Source organism: Calliphora vicina, chromosome 3 (genome assembly GCF_958450345.1).
Source record: "Calliphora vicina chromosome 3, idCalVici1.1, whole genome shotgun sequence".
Lineage (NCBI taxonomy): Eukaryota > Metazoa > Arthropoda > Insecta > Diptera > Calliphoridae > Calliphora > Calliphora vicina.
This window is the reverse complement of record NC_088782.1, coordinates 81,811,883-81,834,288: the sequence shown is the minus strand read 5'-3', so window position 1 is coordinate 81,834,288 and position 22,406 is coordinate 81,811,883. Positions and strand designations below refer to the sequence as shown.

The 22,406-nt window shown below is 29.5% G+C and overlaps 1 protein-coding gene across 2 annotated transcripts in view; it reads left to right on the top strand.

Moving 5' to 3' along the window:
• Vps13D (vacuolar protein sorting 13D) overlaps window positions 1–22,406 on the top strand; it is an 862,750-nt gene that overhangs the window by 237,842 nt on the left and 602,502 nt on the right. For both annotated transcript variants that reach the window (XM_065502881.1, XM_065502880.1), the window contains exon 9: window positions 11,966–12,329. In XM_065502881.1, the coding sequence (XP_065358953.1) occupies window positions 11,966–12,329 (364 nt within the window). The remainder of the gene's footprint in view (window positions 1–11,965; window positions 12,330–22,406) is intronic.

Below are 22,406 nucleotides of genomic sequence, written 5' to 3'. Positions count from 1 at the left end.
TTAAGGAACGTTTTGTAATTTGTCACTTTTGACCTGAGATTAATCCCAATTTTTTCATCTTTGGACGATTTTTTCCTATCTAAACCTTCCAACTCTTTTGACTTATCCCCTTAGTTTGCACAAACTGTCTCGAAGGATTTACCACATTTTGGCCTGCATCCCAAGACATTTTATTCACTCCTAAAGGATTTACCAGTCTTTTATCACCTTTTGTGAAGTCCTGGCTTACCTCTAAAGAATAATGAATTTGTTTAAGGAATTCAACTAGACTATCTACTTTTGGAAGGTCTTTTGATTTTCCTAAATGTTGTTTAAATTGGATTCTTAAATAATCATCCAATTTGCGTTGAAGCACGAAACAAAAAACTGCCTTTTGCATTTCTTCCGGGCTTAATTTCATTGCTTCTAACGCTTGCAAACTTTCATTTATGGTATTTAAAAACATATTAACGCTTCTTGCGTTATATGTCACGAAAGGGGCTTCAAGTATACTTTTAAAATATACTGATGTTATTGCCCTTTTGTCGGAGTAGTATTCGTTGAGAATACTCCATGCAGTTTCAAAGTTCTCATCCTTTGATTGTAACTTTAAAATTTTCTTAGCTGCTTCACCCGACAATTTCGATTTCAACATACACATTTTTTGAGTGTTTGACACAGGCTGATCGATTATCAGCTTCTCAAACAACTCCCTAAAAGTGTCCCATTCCGTAGCCTTTCCACTAAAAGTTGGTATGTCTATAGTGGGCAGCTGAAATGGTAACGTTTTGGCATAGCTTTCTATGCCTGGGATATTTAGGTACTCGTCCCTAAAGATATAAAAATATCAGTCAACTCGTCATCTGGAAACTCTCCCATATAATTAATGAACTGATTTTCCGCCATTTAAAATGTTTCTTTCAGGATTTCAATCGTGACTTCCTTATTTTTAAATTTATTTAATTTTGATTCCAGGTCGTCTAGAATATATTGGAACTGCCGAATCAGTCCACTAGTTTTATTTCGGACAGAGGATTTATACGCATTTCCTCTGTCCGATTTTACCAAATCTTGTTCTTTTTGGAACAAAGGTACCGTAGGCTCCTTTGGGTACACTTGATCAAGACGATCCCTTTGTAGCACTGGAGCCGTAGGTTCACTTTGCCTTTCTTTTGCACCATCTCCGTCCTTCTGACAGGATGATAACAAAAGCTGTTCCTCTTCAATAAATTTATATTTTAATTGCCCATATAAAGCATTAAAATTATTTATTGAAGTTCTCACTTCGTCTAAGAAATTACCTTTAAAATAGGCATTTCTTTCCATCGTAGACGAAGCTCCCTATCATTTTGGTCAAACTTTTCAACCAAATCCCTAAACCTTTGTCTCAATGCTAAAACTTTATTTTTAGCTTCCTCGCTAGGAAGATTACTTTGAACAACGCTGCTCAAAAAGTTGTAGCATGAGACAATATCTTTCCATAAAGTTTCCTGCTCTTTTATTAAAGTTATGGGGTCCATTATTTAAAAAAAGTTTTATATAAAATGATATATGTATGTATGTTTATAATAATAAATATAAATTTAACAATGAAACGCACTTTCCGAATATTTTTTAATCAATTCCTGATTTCAATTTGTTGTTGCCTTTTCGGTAAAAGGCAAACTTCAAAAAATAATTATTATTAAATTTTCTTTAATAATAATTATTTGCAGTATTCAACAAATGTTTGTCAATCAGTCGATATTTTTTTATATTAGACATAAAAAATATACTAAACGATTAAAAAATATATTTTTTTTTTATAACGACCGATTATATCTTTAATACATAAAAAAAGAATATAAAAAAACTTACCTTAAATCAGCTTCTTCTTATTAATTTTATTAATTTATTTTTTATATTTTGTTTTCGCGCCCGAGTTTGTTTTTATATTAAATTTATTATTATTTTATTTTTTACACTTTTTTTATATAATTTTTTTTTTTTTTTATAAAAACTTATATTTTTCTTTTACACAATTTTTTATATCAATATAATTTTTTTTTTTATTTATAATTTTTCACTTCACTTTTATATAATTAACTTTTTTTTTTTTAATATATATTTTTTATTTTTATTTATTTTATATATATGGGGCATTTCACGTCAAGTGAACCAACTTTTGAAATCGATGTCTTCCGATCGCGATGAAATTTGCACCAATGTTCTATTGGATAGTAATTCGGACACCATTTTTCAACAAGATCGGTCAAGAACTCTCTGAGTTATAGGAGGTCAAAATTTGACATTTTGGCCAAACAGGTGTTTTTTTTTATCCATATAACTTATTACCTATTGTTCTTAGCAAAATGTGTCCCAAATAGTTTAGATAGCTATTTATATAATCTTTCGAAAAAAAAAATTAAAAAAATTTAATAAAATATTTTTGATTTTTTTTTTTTAAATCAAAAATATTTTTGACTTTTTTTTTCAAAATGGGCCCTTTTTATTTTTTTTAAGAAAGCTTAGGTCTTTTCCTAAGCGACCTATATGGTCGCTTAGTGGGTTGCGAGTGGGATATATCAAAAAAAATATTTTGTAACTCAAGATTTAAAATGTTTGAATTTTTTTGCAAAATCAAAAACTTTGTTGACTTTTTTTAAAAAAATGGACCCATTTTTTAATTTTTTTTTTTGCTCGCTTAGTGGGATGCGAGTGAGATATCTATAAAAAAATGTTTTGTAACTCAAGACATAAAATTTTTTACTTTTTTTTGAAAAATCAAAAACCTTTTTGACTTTTTTTTTTCCAAAATGAACTCTTTTTTTATTAAATTTTTTTTCTCAAAAGAAAGCTTAGGTCTTTTCCTTTAAAACCTTTTTGGTCGCTTAGTGGGATGCGAGTGGGATATCTATCAAAATAAATGTTTTGTAACTCAAGACAAATGTTTTTAAATTGATTTTTTTCATATTTGTGTGTAAGTGTTTCTAAAACCTTAAAAATAAAAACCACAACAACTGACCGATAATAGCCACTGGAGGGTTGCAATATGAGGCCGACCGCTATTAATTTTCCACCCCCAAAATTTGTCTGAGTTTTGTATCTTGCGGTTTTTTTAGTCAATCCTAGAGGTAGTTTTCAGTGATTTTCATTGTTAAAATATCAGGTGCCCCAGAAACAAATTTTTGGAATCAAGTGGAAATATTTTATGGCCCTTCTCCGAAGTACCAGTTTATTTATTATTTTATGACATTTGACTTTAAGAAGTGGGTGGAGAGGTAGAAGTTGACAGGTAGGTTATTTATATGGTGGTTTTTTTATTATTATTTGTAACATTTGGTATGTAAGCCCTTCTTGACCCTAATAAAAGATTTTAGACTCATTCATTAAAACGTACTACCTATATGATCTTAAAAAACTATTTATTGTCATTCTGAAGACATACGGAAATCAGTTTTTTAGAAACAGCGTTAAAGTTAAGACGTGTGTTATTTACATAAATACTTACAAAATTCAAAATGTCTACGACTTCTAAAAAGGCTAAGGTTGAAAATGAATTTTATTCGTCTTTTTGTTTTAATCCCTTTAACAAAATGAAGCACAGATCATCAGAAATGCGAAATATTTCCGACGGCTTATTAAAAAAATTCCCTACGCTGTCAAAACGATTGAAAATTTGTGGATCATGCAGGAAAGTTGAACGAATTACCGAATTTGAATAGTAATGAGCCTTGCGTTGAAGTTATTCCAGATGAAGACAAAAGTAATTCCGAGAATGAAGACAGAACTGTTGATGATGATGGTTATTCTAACTTTTCAAATTCAACGAATGAGTGTCGAAACCAATACCATAAGGATGCAGTAGAAGTTCTTGAACAAATAAAAGAGAAATACAAAACGTCACAGAGTGAAGCTGAAAGAATTCAACTTTTCACGCTGGTGTTCTGCAAAAACAATGACTGAGTTTGGAACGTCTCAACGAAAAGCAAGAATTGCTAAACAATTGGTTGCTGAGCATGGGATTCTCACACTCCCAAACAAAAAGAAGGGAAAAACTTTGGAGTGCGATACTAAATCTCTAATAACTCAGTTTTATCAGCGAGATGATATGAGTCGCCTGATGCCAGGGATGAAAGACTGGATGTCTGTACGAATCGATGGCAAGAAAGTTCAAATGCAGAAGAGAATGGTTCTCTGTAACCTGAATGAATTATTCGCAACATTTCAATCTGAATGCGACTGATTTATTCCATTGGGCAAAGAATTATTGTAAAGAAACTAAAATAGTTTTTAGTAGCAAAAAGGATCATGAGGAAACATTGAAAACACTAAAGAGCAGATTCGATGCTGCGGTAACAATCGATGGCACTGCTCAATACCATGCTTTCATACCGCTTGTCGATGGAAGACTCAAATTAAAAAAGTTTTCTGCATCTACTCAATGCGATTTCTTTCCAAAGCCAAAAAAGAAGAAGCAGCGAAATCAGTAGCTGAATCTAATAACGCCTAGAAAGGATTGACAAAAAAAAGCAGCTAATAAAGGTGACAAATAAGGAGGATAAAAGTATGGATATTTGAAAATTTAAAAACTTCATAAATTAAGTGTAAAAATAGTTATTATATAAATTGATCTATTGTGATTAAGATTAAATTTTACTAAATTATTCATCTTTTTATTATTATTATATATTAAATTAATTATTATTACAAATAAATAACAAAATTAAATTATTCAACATTTCCATAGAAAAAAAGTGATTTTTATTCCTGAGGTTAGGCTAATGTGTCTAGTTTCTCTGCGTAAGTTTAATTTTTAAGGTTTACACACAAATATGAAAAGAATTAAAATAGTGCAAATTTAAAAACCTTTGTCTTGAGTTACAAAACATTTATTTTGATAGATATCCCACTCGCATCCCACTAAGCGACCAAAAAGGTTTTAAAGGAAAAGACCTAGTCTTTCTTTTGAGAAAAAAAATTTAATAAAAAAAGAGTTCATTTTGGAAAAAAAAAGTCAAAAAGGTTTTTGATTTTTCAAAAAAAAGTAAAAAATTGTATGTCTTGAGTTACAAAACATTTTTTTTATAGATATCCCACTAAGCGACAAAAAGGGTGTTAAAGGAAAACACATAAGCTTTCTTCTGAGCAAAAAAAAAATTAAAAAATGGGTCCATTTTTTTAAAAAAAGTCAACAAAGTTTTTGATTTTGCAAAAAAATTCAAAAATTTTAAATCTTGAGTTACAAAATATTTTTTTTGATAGATATCCCACTCGCATCCCACTAAGCGACCATATAGGTCGCTTAGGAAAAGACCTAAGCTTTCTTAAAAAAAATAAAAAGGGCCCATTTTGAAAAAAAAAGTCAAAAATATTTTTGATTTAAAAAAAAAATCAAAAATATTTTATTAAATTTTTTTAATTTTTTTTTCGAAAGATTGCATAAATAGCTATCTAAACTATTTGGGACACATTTTGCTAAGAACAATAGGTAATAAGTTATGTGGATAAAAAAAACACCTGTTTGGCCAAAATGTCAAATTTTGACCTCCTATAAATCAGAGAGTTCTTGACCGATCTTGTTGAAAAATGGTGTCCGAATTACTATCCAATAGAACTAACATTGGTGCAAAGACATCGATTTCAAAAGTTGGTTCACTTGACGTGAAATTCCCCATATATCTTTTTTACAAAAGGACGTATTTCTTTCAATAGGGGTCACCAAAATGTAAAGCACTTACACTGAATTTAAGAAAGAAAAGACCGATCGGTTTGATGGTTTATAGAGAACTTAAACTTTATTTACAAATTTTACCTACTTATATAATATTTGATTTTCTTACAAACTAAACTAAAAATACTTATCAACTATTAAACAATGCGTGAGTAAATTCTAATCAGAAAACATTCTGGCAATAAATTGTGTATTTTATGGCAGTCATAAAACCACACAATCCCAAAATACGGAATGCATCTTCATGCAACAGTCGATGACCTGATCGTTTACATTAACATGCACAATCATATATCACACATAAACTTTACATTAATAGATTATTTTATAGTTAACAAACATAAACATTAAGTATTATAGCATTATTAGAATTACATATATAATCTTATAATAGACTTTCTATTCCTCATGCATTGTTTTATATTTTAATCTAAAAATAAGTTCAGTATGATTGAACAGACATAAATGTTGTTAAGTATGATGATTACCTCAAACTTTACGAGTGGATATGAGTCTCGACAACTTTGTTATAAATATGAATGCGTATATTCATTGTACATAAAATTTGTAAAAATGCCTTACGAAGTGTGTGGTGCTTGTTCCGGTCAAATCACAGATGATATGGATATTCAGTGCCGTGCCGGTTGTCAAGTGCATTTTCATTCTAAATGTGTAAAAATTGATAAAAACATTTTAAACATTATAAACATTTCGCCTAATTTATTTTGGCTATGTAATTCTTGCTCTAGTGTTGCTAACCTTGGATTATTATCAAAAGTTAAAACTCTTTCGGATGAAGTGTTTAAAATCTCCGGAGAGCTAACAAATATTAAAAATACTCTTACAAACATTAACAACAACGTAGATAATTCAAGGCCAAATAATGATGTGGATGTTCGGTCATTAACCTCTTGTAACACTGAGACTTCTCATCGCAGTGAAAGAGCACATAGTTCAAATGTTCTAAATGTTGCTACTATAATGAAAAATAAAAATGCACAAAAAAGAAATAAACAAAAACATAAAAATAACAACAATGCTATTGCTGGTAGCTTATGTGTGGATACAAACATTCGAGCTGCTCCGTCTAAAGTAAGTTTGCACGTTGCAAAATTACATAGAGACACAACAACAATAGATGTTATTTCTCATGTTTCTAAAACTCTCTCCGTTAAAGCTGACGATTTCCAATGTTATCGTTTAACCAAACGTGATGCCGACCTTAAAACACTTAGGTCAATAAGTTTTTTGTTGATATCGCCTTCTCAATTTGTTGGAGAAATTAAAAGAGTTGAGAATTGGCCTTACGGTGTTAAAATAAAAAATTTTCAACACAAAGCAAAAAACGAAGCACCGAGTCTGACACCAACAAACAACTAACAAGTCAGTCTCTTTTATGTTCGCTCTTATCTTCAAACTCCTCTTTGGATATTGCAAACAAGAACAATTCTACAACAACAACACCTGCTTGTACCAGTTTACAATCGTATCAATACTCAATTTTTTATCAAAACGTTAGTGGTATGCGTACTAAAACAAATGATTTTAATTTATTTGTATCGTCACGAGAATATGATTTAATTGTTATTACTGAAACTTGGCTCCATGACAAAATCTACAGCTCTGAGTATTTTGACAATTATTACATCGTTTATAGGCATGACCGATGTTTAACTAATTCATCGAAGGAAAGGGGTGGAGGAGTTCTTATTGCTGTGAGAGCTGACTTTAAATCAGAATATTTTTCTCTTAATAATACTCATATTATTGAACAACTTTGTGTAAAGATAACTTTTAATAACAATAACTCAATTTTTATTATTGTATCTTACATTCCTCCTAACAGTGATGAATTAATTTATAGATACCATTTAGAAAATATTCAAAACATAAATGATAAGTTGGAGTTAAATCAACATATTTTTGTGTTAGGAGATTTTAATCTAAAGAATATTTCGTGGAAATTAGAAGATAATATTTTATTACCTTATAATATTTTAAATGATACTGATGAGTATGTAATTGGTTTTTTTCTTTCTAACAATTTTAGACAATTTAATTGTTTTAAGAACGATATTGGCAGAACTTTAGATTTGATTTTTGCTACTGATTATTTAAAAACATCATGTAATTTGTCTCCAAATCCGGTTTCTCCTAATACAGTGCATCACAAAGCACTAGTCTTTAACTTTGAATTTTTTACTTATGATAAAGAATTCTTGAGTCAGGTTCAAAAACATAATTTTAATAAGGCAAATTTTGTTGGACTAATTGAATATTTGAAGAATGTGGATTGGTCTTTAATTTATAATTCCGACGATCCAAATATTATTTATTCCAATATATGCAACAATTTTGATGCTGCAATTACAAACAATGTACCCAAATTTCAACCCAAACTAAATAATAAACCTATTTGGTTCAATTCTAGGTTATGTCACATGAAGAATATAAGGAATAAGGCTTTTAAGAAATTTAAAAAATCTGGTAACGATATTGATCGTGCAAATTTTAATTTAGCAAGAAATGAATTTAATTTTTTGCAAAATTTTCTTTATAAACAGTATATTTCCAAAATGGAAAATAAAATAAAATATGATTCCTCTGCATTTTGGCATTTTATTAATAATAAAAAAGATAATAATCGTATTCCTAAACGTATGTTTTATGAAGATACATCTTCCAACGGTAATCAGGAATCTTGCGAATTATTTGCGGATTACTTTCAAAGCACATTTAGTCAACAAAATTCTAATATTTTTGATATCCAGGGTCAACTTTGTAATACTGATCATAATTTTGATATTTATATAAAGGACGTAGTTGATGCTATAAATTCATTAAGTAATGATACTAAAGCTTCTGTCGGAAATTATCCCCCTATATTTTTTAAAAAATGTTCGGAACAAATTGCGGAAACAATTCTGTTTCTATTCAACAAATGTATTAAACATGGGTTGTTTTTAAGTGACTGGAAACTTTGCTCTATAGTGCCTATTTTTAAATCTGGCGATCGTAGTATGGTAACCAACTATAGACCTATTATCAAACAGTGTACTTTTGCCAAACTTCTGGATAAAATTGTAAAAGATAAACTTTTTAAATTAATTGGACATTCAATATCTCCTTGCCAACATGGCTTTTTTCCAGGTAGATCTACTACTACTAATTTGGCTTTAGTAACCCATGAGATAATTAACTCTATGGAACACAGGTCACAATGTGACGTTATATATACAGACTTTGCTAAAGCGTTTGATTCCGTTAATCATAATATACTCTTGCATAAATTAAATAATTTTGGCATATCCAATAATATTTTACTGTTTTTTAAAAATTTTCTAGTGAACAGGAAAATATATGTTGCCCTTGGAAATTTTAATTCTAATAAATTAATTGATGCATATTCTGGTATTCCTCAAGGAACTCATCTTGGACCTTTATTATTTTTAATATTTATTAATGATTTGCCTCAAATTTTTAAATTTTCAAAATGTCTTTTATTTGCAGATGATATGAAATTATTTGCAAATGTAACTAATGTTAATGATTGTAGTAAACTACAAACCGATTTAAATCACTTATCAGAGTGGTGTTCTAAAAATTTTATTAATATTAATGTTTCAAAATGTTGTATAATTTCTTATACGCGTAGTTTAAACCCTATTATGTTTAATTACATAATAAATAAAATTGAAGTCAAACGTGATGTTGAATTTAAAGACTTGGGAGTTATTTTTGATGTTAAAATGTCATTTGTGAATCATATTGACTACATAACATCTAGAGCATATAGTATGTTAGGGTTTCTAAGAAGAAATTCAAGGGAGTTTAAGGATCCTTTTACTCTAAAATCCTTATATATTTCGCTTGTTCGTAGCTTATTGGAATATTGCTCAATTATTTGGAGTCCATTTTATAAAAAGGAATCTAATCGTATTGAACGGATCCAAAAAAAATTTGTAAACTTTGCTTTCACATTATTATGTTGGCCTAATGATCCTTCTTATGCATCTAAGAGGAAATTGTTTGGTCTTCAAACATTGGATGATCGCAGATCTTGTTGTTGTGTAATGTTTGTTTATAAAGTTTTGTCTGGTCAAATATTATGTACCGAAATTTGTGAACATTTTACATTATTTAATCCGCCGAGAGATATGAGGAGAAACCGCATTTTTGAAGACACTTTACATAGGGCAAATTATGCTTTAAATGAGCCAATTACAAGATGTCTAAAACTATGTAATAGTATTTCTCCTATATTAAATTTCAATGTCAATCTGAATAGATTTAAATTAAACTTATTTATATTGTACAATTAATTAATTAAATGTAAGTAATCTGTAAGAATTATCTGTAGATGAATAATAAATAAATAAATAAATAAATAATAAGTACTAGAAATTTTGATTCATGATCATGATTCGATTCTACTCACTTTTTCACTACTCATTGCTGATCTCTGATTCCAATCTACTTCAAATTGAGTTAAATGTTTTTTCTTCATTAAGTTTTATTTAGCTTTTAATCATTTTCAAAATGAATTGAAAAAAAATTTCTTAATCCTCTTAGTAAAAGGAATGAATTCAATACATTTAACTGAATAGTTAAGAGATAAAATTTATACTGATCTCTAACATTTCCAAATTATTGGATTCAAAGGTGAATTTTTATAATACAACATCTGCAAAACACACTCATTATAAAGCTGTCGTCCAAAATCATGGCCAAAATCAATTCTATACTTGAAAATACCAAATGGTGTGCCGCCATCTACTAGTGTTTTCTGGAATAATTCGCACCGATCAATCTTGGCATTTATTTCTAGATCGTGCAGTTATGCTTTTTTAAATGTTCATTCGAAAAACCTAAAATAAATAATAATAATAAGCGGTCTATTATTGCTGAGATATAAACGAAAAACTGTTAAAAAAAACTTTTCACTTTTATTTAAAAAAATAGAGTTCTAACTTGTTTTCTTTATAGTTTCGTCAGTTTTTAATTCCCGGGAATCCCGACTAAAAATCCCGGGAATCGGGTAGTGTAAAATTGGCAAAATTCCCGGTTTGGTGAGAAATAGGTGTGCTTCAGTGGCACTTTTTTTCAAATTATAGAAGACAAAGATCGTCCAGGCTATCGAAAAAAGTTCGAAACCCAAGAATTGTGGGCATTACTCCATGAAGATTTTTGTCAAACTGAACAAAAGGTTGCAAAATCATTGAGAGCTACTCAAAATCAATTTCCCTCCCATACGTATTGAAGATGAGAGACCTTGAAAGACGACTTTTGATGTGCCAAATGATGTTTCAACGCTATAAAAGAAAATAATTTTTGCACAGACCATCACAGGGAACCTGTACCGAACACAACTGATTCGTTTGAAGCGAGCATTGGCCGAAAAACATTCAGAGTATGCGGCCAGACATGAAACCGCTATATTCCATTATGACAACACTCGCGCACATGTTGCAGTTCCTGTTAAAAACAACTTAAAATAAAGTGGCTGGGAGGTTTTGTCTCACCCGCATTATAATCCGGACCTTGCCCCATCGTCCGACTACTATTTCTTTTGATCGAAGCAGAACGCTCTCTCTGCAATACCCTTCACTTTGGAACAGAGTATCCGATATTGGCTTGATTCGTTCTTGTCTCCAAAAGATGAGTAGTTCTTTTGACTTGGAATCCATATGTTGCCAGAAAGATGAGAAAATGCCATAGCTAACACTGGCCAATATTTTGAATAAATTTATATTGTACAAATGTTTCAAAATGAAAGCTAAAAATTTGAAAAAAAAAATCCCGCATTTTTTAGTCATACACCCAATATTTTCCAATACGTATATTTTTGTTTGTATGGAAAATTTCCAAATCTAGTTAAAGTAGCAAACAAAGGAACAAACCAGTTACGTATTTTTTATACAGGGCGAAATTTTCTTTAATTTAATTCTATTATCAGATTTAGACATTTATTGCATAAAGTTACAATTTGGAAAAAATACAGTGTTAAAATAGTTGTGGTATAATTTATTATTTTTTGTCCCACGTAACTTTTGAAAATCCCGCCATTTTTCACATATTTTTTAAATTGTTCCGCTTTTTTAATAGATAAAACTGGCAACCCCAAACTCAACGATACCTTTCATTCTTTCAAATCTACGAGTAAAAATAAATATTTACATATATGTTTAAAATACAAATAATTTAGCAATAAAATTGCTTATTTTTTAAATTTCCCGCTTAAAATAAAAATTTAATTTGATATCTTTCTTCCAGGCTTGATGTTATACTTAGTACACCAGTATTAGTTTTGCCGCGATCATGTAAGAGTGCAGAGGTTTTAGTTGCTAACTTGGGCAAAATAACAATATGTAACACCCACGAGAGTTTTGAGAATTGTTCGGAAACTATAACCAGAGATACATATTTTATTGATATTAGAAATGTTAACCTGTGCTCATTAAACATTGATAAAAGAAACGATGTCAGTTCCAAAGTTCTACCCAAAGCTAACGAAATATATTCATGTCATAAAGACGCAGTGGCAATATTGTATGATACCGCTCTTCTGTTTCAATGTATATATGAATCTGGATCATCTAAAGCAGCCAGAGAATGGGATAAACGCCAAACGCTCTTAGTAAGTAAAAATGTTTAACTTACATCCATAATTTAATATATTTTTATATACAGAGAATAACGAAGTGAAAAAGTGTAATTTTTGTTCGAATTTTTGAGCTCATACTTAGTTTCACATAGTTATTCAGTTATTTTCTTGAATAACCGCGGGTAACAAAAGCCAAATGTTTTGCAATGTAACAGCTGTTATTAACCAGGCTCTATAGGAGGTTGTTGAAAATAGAAACTAAAGAAAACGAGTCGAAAATAAAATACATATTATTGAAATTTTATTTATTTTATCTTTATTACTTAATTGCAGATATCAATAAGTATTATATTTTTGTGCAGAAACATAAAATAATTTTCAGTTCGTAATAAATGATTACACAAATAGTAGGGTCAGTGATCGGCGGGGGTTCTGCCCCCGGGAAATGTTAGATCGGCAAAAAAAAGTTATACGTGTCGCGGAGTTTCGCTGGGTCATGTCTAGGAATCGAGATATATCGATTTGAAATTAGTATGTATCGTATAGGAAAAATTGTATTTGTTTTGCGTTTTTCATGCGTTTTGACCGAATATCGCAAAGTTATGTTCAGTAAAGTTGTTAAGCTCAACGCCGCACAGTGTGAGGTTTTGACATTCTAGCTTATCAAAATTCATAACTCGGTAATAAATAAAGGTACAGTCACGGATTTTGGTACAAGTAATATATGACTAACTTCACAACTTCTGTAGAAAAATTGACGGAATTGGAAAACTGCCACGCCCACTGCCCATATAAAATAATTTTTTTTTTATATTATAATCATTAAAAATCTAGTAAGAAAGTATAGTGAAACTTATTTGTATTGAATCTTATTTTCTTATTTTCGAGAATGGTGTTTATATGGGAGCTATGACTAATTGTGGACCGATCGTCACAAAATTTGGTGGGATCATTTTATGGCAGTCATAAAACCACACAATCCCAAAATACGGAATGCATCTTCATGCAACAGTCGATGTCCTGATCGTTTACATTAACATGCACAATCATATATCACACATAAACTTTACATTAATAGATTATTTTATAGTTAACAAACATAAACATTAAGTATTATAGCATTATTAGAATTACATATATAATCTTATAATAGACTTTCTATTCCTCATGCATTGTTTTATATTTTAATCTAAAAATAAGTTCAGTATGATTGAACAGACATAAATGTTGTTAAGTATGATGATTACCTCAAACTTTACGAGTGGATATGAGTCTCGACAACTTTGTTATAAATATGAATGCGTATAAGTACTAGAAATTTTGATTCATGATCATGATTCGATTCTACTCACTTTTTCACTACTCATTGCTGATCTCTGATTCCAATCTACTTCAAATTGAGTTAAATGTTTTTTCTTCATTAAGTTTTATTTAGCTTTTAATCATTTTCAAAATGAATTGAAAAAAAATTTCTTAATCCTCTTAGTAAAAGGAATGAATTCAATACATTTAACTGAATAGTTAAGAGATAAAATTTATATTGATCTCTAAAATTTCCAAATTATTGGATTCAAAGGTGAATTTTTATAATACAACATCTGCAAAACACACTCATTATAAAGCTGTCGTTGTTACCAAAATGGCCAAAATCAATTCTATACTTGAAAATACCAAATGGTGTGCCGCCATCTACTAGTGTTTTCTGGAATAATTCGCACCGATCAATCTTGGCATTTATTTCTAGATCGTGCAGTTATGCTTTTTTAAATGTTCATTCGAAAAACCTCAAATAAATAATAATAATAAGCGGTCTATTATTGCTGAGATATAAACGAAAAACTGTTAAAAAAAACTTTTCACTTTTATTTAAAAAAAATAGAGTTCTAACTTGTTTTCTTTATAGTTTCGTCAGTTTTTAATTCCCGGGAATCCCGACTAAAAATCCCGGGAATCGGGTAGTGAAAAATTGGCAAAATTCCCGGTTTGGTGAGAAATAGGTGTGCTTCAGTGGCACTTTTTTTTTTCAAATTATAGAAGACAAAGATCGCCCAGGCTATCGAAAAAAGTTCGAAACCCAAGAATTGTGGGCATTACATTAAAAATCAAGTAAGAAAGTATAGTGAAACTTATTTGTATTGAATCTTATTTTCTTATTTTCGAGAATGGTGTTTATATGGGAGCTAGGACTAATTGTGGACCGATCGTTTGGGATCATTTGCGTATATGGGGCATTTCACGTCAAGTGAACCAACATTTGAAATCGATGTCTTCCGATCGCGATGAAATTTGCACCAATGTTAGTTCTATTGGATAGTAATTCGGACACCATTTTTCAACAAGATCGGTCAAGAACTCTCTGAGTTATAGGAGGTCAAAATTTTACATTTTGGCCAAACAGGTGTTTTTTTTATCCATATAACTTATTACCTATTGTTCTTAGCAAAATGTGTCCCAAATAGTTTAGATAGCTATTTATGCAATCTTTCGAAAAAAAAATTAAAAAAATTTAATAAAATATTTTTGATTTTTTTTTTTAAATCAAAAATATTTTTGACTTTTTTTTTAAAAATGGGCCCTTTTTATTTTTTTTAAGAAAGCTTAGGTCTTTTCCTAAGCGACCTATATGGTCGCTTAGTGGGATGCGAGTGGGATATCTATCAAAAAAATATTTTGTAACTCAAGAAATTTTTGAATTTTTTTGCAAAATCAAAAACTTTGTTGACTTTTTTTAAAAAAATGGACCCATTTTTTAATTTTTTTTTTTGCTCAGAAGAAAGCTTATGTGTTTTCCTTTAACACCCTTTTTGTCGCTTAGTGGGATGCGAGTGGGATATCTATAAAAAAATGTTTTGTAACTCAAGACATACAATTTTTTACTTTTTTTTGAAAAATCAAAAACCTTTTTGACTTTTTTTTTCCAAAATGGACTCTTTTTTTATTAATTTTTTTTTCTCAAAAGAAAGCTTAGGTCTTTTTGGTCGCTTAGTGGGATGCGAGTGGGATATCTATCAAAATAAATGTTTTGTAACTCAAGACAAAGGTTTTTAAATTTGCACTATTTTAATTTTTTTCATATTTGTGTGTAAACCTTAAAAATTAAACTTACGCAGAGAAACTAGACACATTAGCCTTTCCGATGGTATGTAACATACCCAACTAAAATTTCATAGCCTCGATACTGTAATACCCATAATATGTTAACCTCAGGAATAAAAATCACTTTTTTTCTATGGAAATGTTGAATAATTTAATTTTGTTATTTATTTGTAATAATAATTAATTTAATATATAATAATAATAAAAAGATGAATAATTTAGTAAAATTTAATCTTAATCACAATAGATCAATTTATATAATAACTATTTTTACACTTAATTTATGAAGTTTTTAAATTTTCAAATATCCATACTTTTATCCTCCTTATTTGTCACCTTTATTAGCTGCTTTTTTTTGTCAATCCTTTCTAGGCGTTATTAGATTCAGCTACTGATTTCGCTGCTTCTTCTTTTTTGGCTTTGGAAAGAAATCGCATTGAGTAGATGTAGAAAACTTTTTTAATTTGAGTCTTCCATCGACAAGCGGTATGAAAGCATGGTATTGAGCAGTGCCATCGATTGTTACCGCAGCATCGAATCTGCTCTTTAGTGTTTTCAATGTTTCCTCATGATCCTTTTTGCTACTAAAAACTATTTTAGTTTCTTTACAATAATTCTTTGCCCAATGGAATAAATCAGTCGCATTCAGATTGAAATGTTGCGAATAATTCATTCAGGTTACAGAGAACCATTCTCTTCTGCATTTGAACTTTCTTGCCATCGATTCGTACAGACATCCAGTCTTTCATCCCTGGCATCAGGCGACTCATATCATCTCGCTGATAAAACTGAGTTATTAGAGATTTAGTATCGCACTCCAAAGTTTTTCCCTTCTTTTTGTTTGGGAGTGTGAGAATCCCATGCTCAGCAACCAATTGTTTAGCAATTCTTGCTTTTCGTTGAGACGTTCCAAACTCAGTCATTGTTTTTGCAGATCACCAGCGTGAGAAGTTGAATTCTTTCAGCTTCACTCTGTGACGTTTTGTATTTCTCTTTTATTTGTTCAAGAACTTCTACTGCATCCTTATGGTATTGGTTTCGACACTCATTCGTTGAATTTGAAAAGTTAGAATAACCATCATCATCAACAGTTCTGTCTTCATTCTCGGAATTACTTTTGTCTTCATCTGGAATAACTTCAACGCAAGGCTCATTACTATTCAAATTCGGTAATTCGTTCAACTTTCCTGCATGATCCACAAATTTTCAATCGTTTTGACAGCGTAGGGAATTTTTTTAATAAGCCGTCGGAAATATTTCGCATTTCTGATGATCTGTGCTTCATTTTGTTAAAGGGATTAAAACAAAAAGACGAATAAAATTCATTTTCAACCTTAGCCTTTTTAGAAGTCGTAGACATTTTGAATTTTGTAAGTATTTATGTAAATAACACACGTCTTAACTTTAACGCTGTTTCTAAAAAACTGATTTCCGTATGTCTTCAGAATGACAATAAATAGTTTTTTAAGATCATATAGGTAGTACGTTTTAATGAATGAGTCTAAAATCTTTTATTAGGGTCAAGAAGGGCTTACATACCAAATGTTACAAATAATAATAAAAAAACCACCATATAAATAACCTACCTGTCAACTTCTACCTCTCCACCCACTTCTTAAAGTCAAATGTCATAAAATAATAAATAAACTGGTACTTCGGAGAAGGGCCATAAAATATTTCCACTTGATTCCAAAAATTTGTTTCTGGGGCACCTGATATTTTAACAATGAAAATCACTGAAAACTACCTCTAGGATTGACTAAAAAAGCCGCAAGATACAAAACTTAGACAAATTTTGGGGGTGGAAAATTAATAGCGGTCGGCCTCATATTGCAACCCTCCAGTGGCTATTATCGGTCAGTTGTTGTGGTTTTTATTTTTAAGGTTTTAGAAACACTTACACACAAATATGAAAAAAATCAATTTAAAAACATTTGTCTTGAGTTACAAAACATTTATTTTGATAGATATCCCACTCGCATCCCACTAAGCGACCAAAAAGGTTTTAAAGGAAAAGACCTAAGCTTTCTTTTGAGAAAAAAAAAAAATTAAAAAATGGGTCCATTTTTTTAAAAAAGTCAACAAAGTTTTTGATTTTGCAAAAAAATTCAAAAATTTTAAATCTTGAGTTACAAAATATTTTTTTTGATAGATATCCCACTCGCATCCCACTAAGCGACCAAATAGGTCGCTTAGGAAAAGACCTAAGCTTTCTTAAAAAAAAAAAAATAAAAAGGGCCCATTTTGAAAAAAAAAGTCAAAAATATTTTTGATTTAAAAAAAAAAATCAAAAATATTTTATTAAAATTTTTATTTTTTTTTTCGAAAGATTGCATAAATAGCTATCTAAACTATTTGGGACACATTTTGCTAAGAACAATAGGTAATAAGTTATATGGATAAAAAAAACACCTGTTTGGCCAAAATGTCAAATTTTGACCTCCTATAACTCAGAGAGTTCTTGACCGATCTTGTTGAAAAATAGTGTCCGAATTACTATCCAATAGAACTAACATTGGTGCAAATTTCATCGCGATCGGAAGACATCGATTTCAAAAGTTGGTTCACTTGACTTGAAATGCCCCATATATAAAACTTATGTGTGCTGAATTTGGTTTGGATATGTTTATAATTAATATATTTATGAGACTTTAACTATTTTCAGATAGGGCCTAATTTTGTCGAATTATCTTTAAAATTGCGACCTGTAGTCAAAAATTTTTTGTCGCGAAATACCTGAACCCATGATCAGTTTTTGGATCGGCAATTGTGGAGAGGCAAGTTGGGGCAGACTTTTTTTTATTGATTCTGTAAGAAGACAGATAAGGTTATCTAATGTAAATAGGGTTGCCAGATAACAAAAGTCAAATAACTGGACCATAAGAACAATTTACCTGGATTTTTAAAAAATAACTGGACAATTTAAAAATGCGCTTATAGTTCAAAAAAGTTAAATAAATAAAAAATAAAGAAACGTTAAATTCAGTACTACAAAATGCAAAACAACGTATCACCAAAAAATTCGAAGTTGATTTTATTATTGATTACGATTTACTACATCATATTACATATGAATGTGTAAAAAATTTTAAACTTTTACTTTCAAAAATAATCAAATCATAACCAAAATTCAAACAACGTATCATCAAGTGCATGATATTATTAAACAAAATAAATTTAACGCTTTGAGTAATTAATTTATAAATACTATTTTACCCTATTTTATGTAGATTCCTTATATTTTTAAATAAATTTGTTACAATAGAATTTTTTTAGGCAATCGTTTTGAAAATTTAATAAGTACTTTTTTTAATTTAAATAAGTATCTTTAAAAACTCCTTTTTTATTTAAGATTATATTTTTTTTATACAAATTGATATTGATGATACGTTATTTTGAAAAGTGTACTTTTTTATAGAATATATTTCTAGTTTTATTGTAATCCAAATTTTCATATCAAAACGGAGAGAAAACAGCTATTTTCGGATTTGACATCTTCGATTTTAATCAAAATTACCACACATATTACGGTTCCAAAGGGTTCCTCAAATCAATCATCAGAAACACTTTCCACTTCGCGATTTGAAAATTTAAAAATTTGTTAAAATTGTCTAAAATTATATACACATACATAATTGCCCATAATATTGAAACTACTCAAAGTCTAACATAATTTTTGATTCCATTTTAAATGCAAAGATGCTGTCCTTAAAATTGTGTAAATCAAATTTTAAAAGGTTTCGGAGTAATGTTAAAAATGTCAAATATCGCAGTGTTAAAAATTCAGAAAAACATATGGAATATCTTACGGCAAAAGCAGCATGAATTCAATTATATTTGATATTTCTAAAACTTTGGAAGCTTTGATAAGTTATCCCACGATAAAAGGGATTGTTTTAAATTATATTGTAAAGTGATTTTTCTCTAAGTACGTAATATCATTTTTTAAAAATTGATTTGATTCTAATTGTAAAGGTTTTGTTTCGAGAGATGGAATCTTTTTTTAAATAGTTACAACTTTGCTTCCATATTTTAACCGATTTTTAAGGCAATTCAAAAGATTATTTACTCACTGTACAGTTCTATAATAGTAAAGGAATCACTTTTAGGGTTAAGTTCATGCATTACGTTATACATAAAATACAAATATGCTTCTGACAAACCTTCATCTATATATTCTTTATAATCATTATAACATATTCCCATGTGACTTTTCGACAAGCGTTTTGAAGAGGTATTTTTACCTCTTTACTGCTGACCAGGATATATTAATCGGTCGGTTGCTCGCTTGGTACTAATCACTGTAAGGAAAAAATAAAACTGACTATACATTTGCAATCACAATTCTACAAATTTTTTTTGTACAAAATATTAATTAATAAAAAAATATTATGCAAAATGAAAAAAAAAAATTTTAACTGGAAAAATTGTGTTTTATCTGGAAACTGGACAAGACACAAAAAAACTGGACAATCCAGGCCATTCCAGGCCGTCTGGCAACCCTAAATGTAAATGATGTAACTACTTTTCCTTGCTTTCCTTTATATTTTTATGTCCAATTAAAAAATACAAAATTTCAAAATGAGTTCAAAAAAGAGATATATTTTAAAACCTTCAAACTTTTTTTCTGCTCACGTGTTTTACGATTTATTATTTTTTTAATAAAAAATATATGAAACTACAAACTAGCAAAAATTTCATAAAGATATTGCATTTTAAAAAAGTTACAAACATTTAAAGTTGAGCTACGCGCCTTGACTTGTTTATGTCTTACAAAAGTCTGCAATTACAACGAAGTTTAAGGTGTTTTTACTTTATAAAACTGTACATTTTTTTTATTTTCAAATACAATTCTTTGTAGTTTGGAATGTTATCTATCAATTCTAGTTAACATTCTTTAAAAAAAGCAAACAAAAAATTGTATTAAGAAAACCTCACACGGCTACAACATAGTCAATAAAGAAGAGAGGTATTTTTGGTTTTCATTGAATGGGAACCTGGAAAATCAGTTTTTCATATTTTTTTTCGTTAGTTATCTTACAAAACTCAATTAAAATCATTTATATGATTGTAGTTGTAATGTATTCGACTCAATCTTTATTTCAAAATGTGATCCAACTTAATTGTAATTCATATAAGTAATCGATATACATAATACTGGGTACTAATAATATAAGTAATTCATACGATGTACATATAAGTAATTCATACAAGTAGTTAGGTACGTTCAGTGAATGTACGTTTAGGGTATCTCTGACAAATATACCACAATACCCCCTTCCATATTTTCTTAACAATTATCTATATATATAAAAATGAAATGGTCCATGTATGTAATGTCATCACGTGAGAAAGGCTGGAGCGATTTGGCTGATTTTTTTTATTCGATTCGAAATTTTCAGGAGATGGTTTGTAAAGAAATTACGGCTAAAACCGGCTTTTTTGAGTCCAGTCAACTGTAATAAAAAAAGCCCCTGAAGTATGCAGTACAAATTTAGATAATTTATTTGCAAATAAATAATAACAGGCAGGGTTGGAGAAACTTGACGAACTAACATTAGTAAATGCTACCTGGCGAAGCCGGGCGGTCAACTAGTAAAATATATATATAAATGTGTTGTATACATAATTAGAATTTTATAAATATTTTTATAAAGTGATTTATAAAAAATTACTTTTTCTTTCTAGGTCTTAGGTTGTATTCACTACAATGAGAATTAATTGGCAAAGAATTATTCTGTTCACTTTCTATAACATCAGTATCATCTATATATATAAAAGAGTAACGTTACTGACTGACTGACTGACTGACTGACTGACTGACTGACTGAATGAATGACTGATTCATCATCGCACAGCCCAAACGGCTGAAGCTAGAATCACGAAATTTTAACTGTGGGTTCCTCCCTCCCCAAAACGATCCGATAAGAAGGGATTTTTGGAAAATTCGAACGTTTAGGGGGTAAAAAGGGTAAAAACGGGTAAATTCGGTAACCTTATATCTTCAAAACTAATAAGGATACAAAAAAACTTAAAATAGCATGTTACTCCATTTAAAAAATAAGCTGACAGGTGTTTCGTACTTTTTGGAAATTCGAAACTTTTAGGGGAGAAAACGGGTAAAAACTTTATTTTGGTACTTTTTTTTCACCCTATGTATCTTTTAAACCAATAAACATAGAAACAAATTTTAAATCGTATTCTTTAACTAACAAAAAATAAAAAATATAAGTTTGGTACTTTTTGGAAATTCGAACCCTTAGGGATATAAATTGAGTTTATTTTTGGTACTTTTTCATAAAATATGTTTTTCTATAATTTGACAATATTTTATTATGAGCTCACACCACGATACAGAAATTTATTTGAATTAAATTTTACCAAAGCAATGGGGATAAAAAAGGTACCAAAAATTGGATAAAATCGGGAAAATACATTTTATTGAAATTGTTAAGCCAATTTTGATAATTTTTTAACATTGGTTCCTGGATTCGTACAAAAATTAACTAACAGGGTGTTATTTGGAACTCGAGTGCCAAGGTGTATATTGGGCCAAATCCGGGTAAACAGTTTGGTACTTTTTTTAAAACATATTTTTTCTTGGGCACATTAACACAGATTTTAATATTTTGAGACATGTCTGTAGCATAAACAATTTTGGCAAAATGGAATATTTTTAAAGTTCGAACTTGATTGTTTCAAGGAAGAAAAGGGGAATTGGTACTTTTCTCCTAATGGTACATTTTTTAATATTTTAAATTATTTCACTTATCGACATTAAAGTTAGCTGATATGTATCTGAGTGAAGTTTGTGTTAGGAATAGGGCACAATATTTAGGTACCAAAATATGAGAACTGAACTATAGGTACTTTTTTATTCATCTAATGGTACTTTTTGAATTTTATATGACAATGGACTTAGAAACATGAAATTAAGCATATATGGTCCTAAGTGAGTGTGAATTTTAGGGGTAGACTTTTTGGTACTTTTTCTTTAATCGAATGGTACTTTTT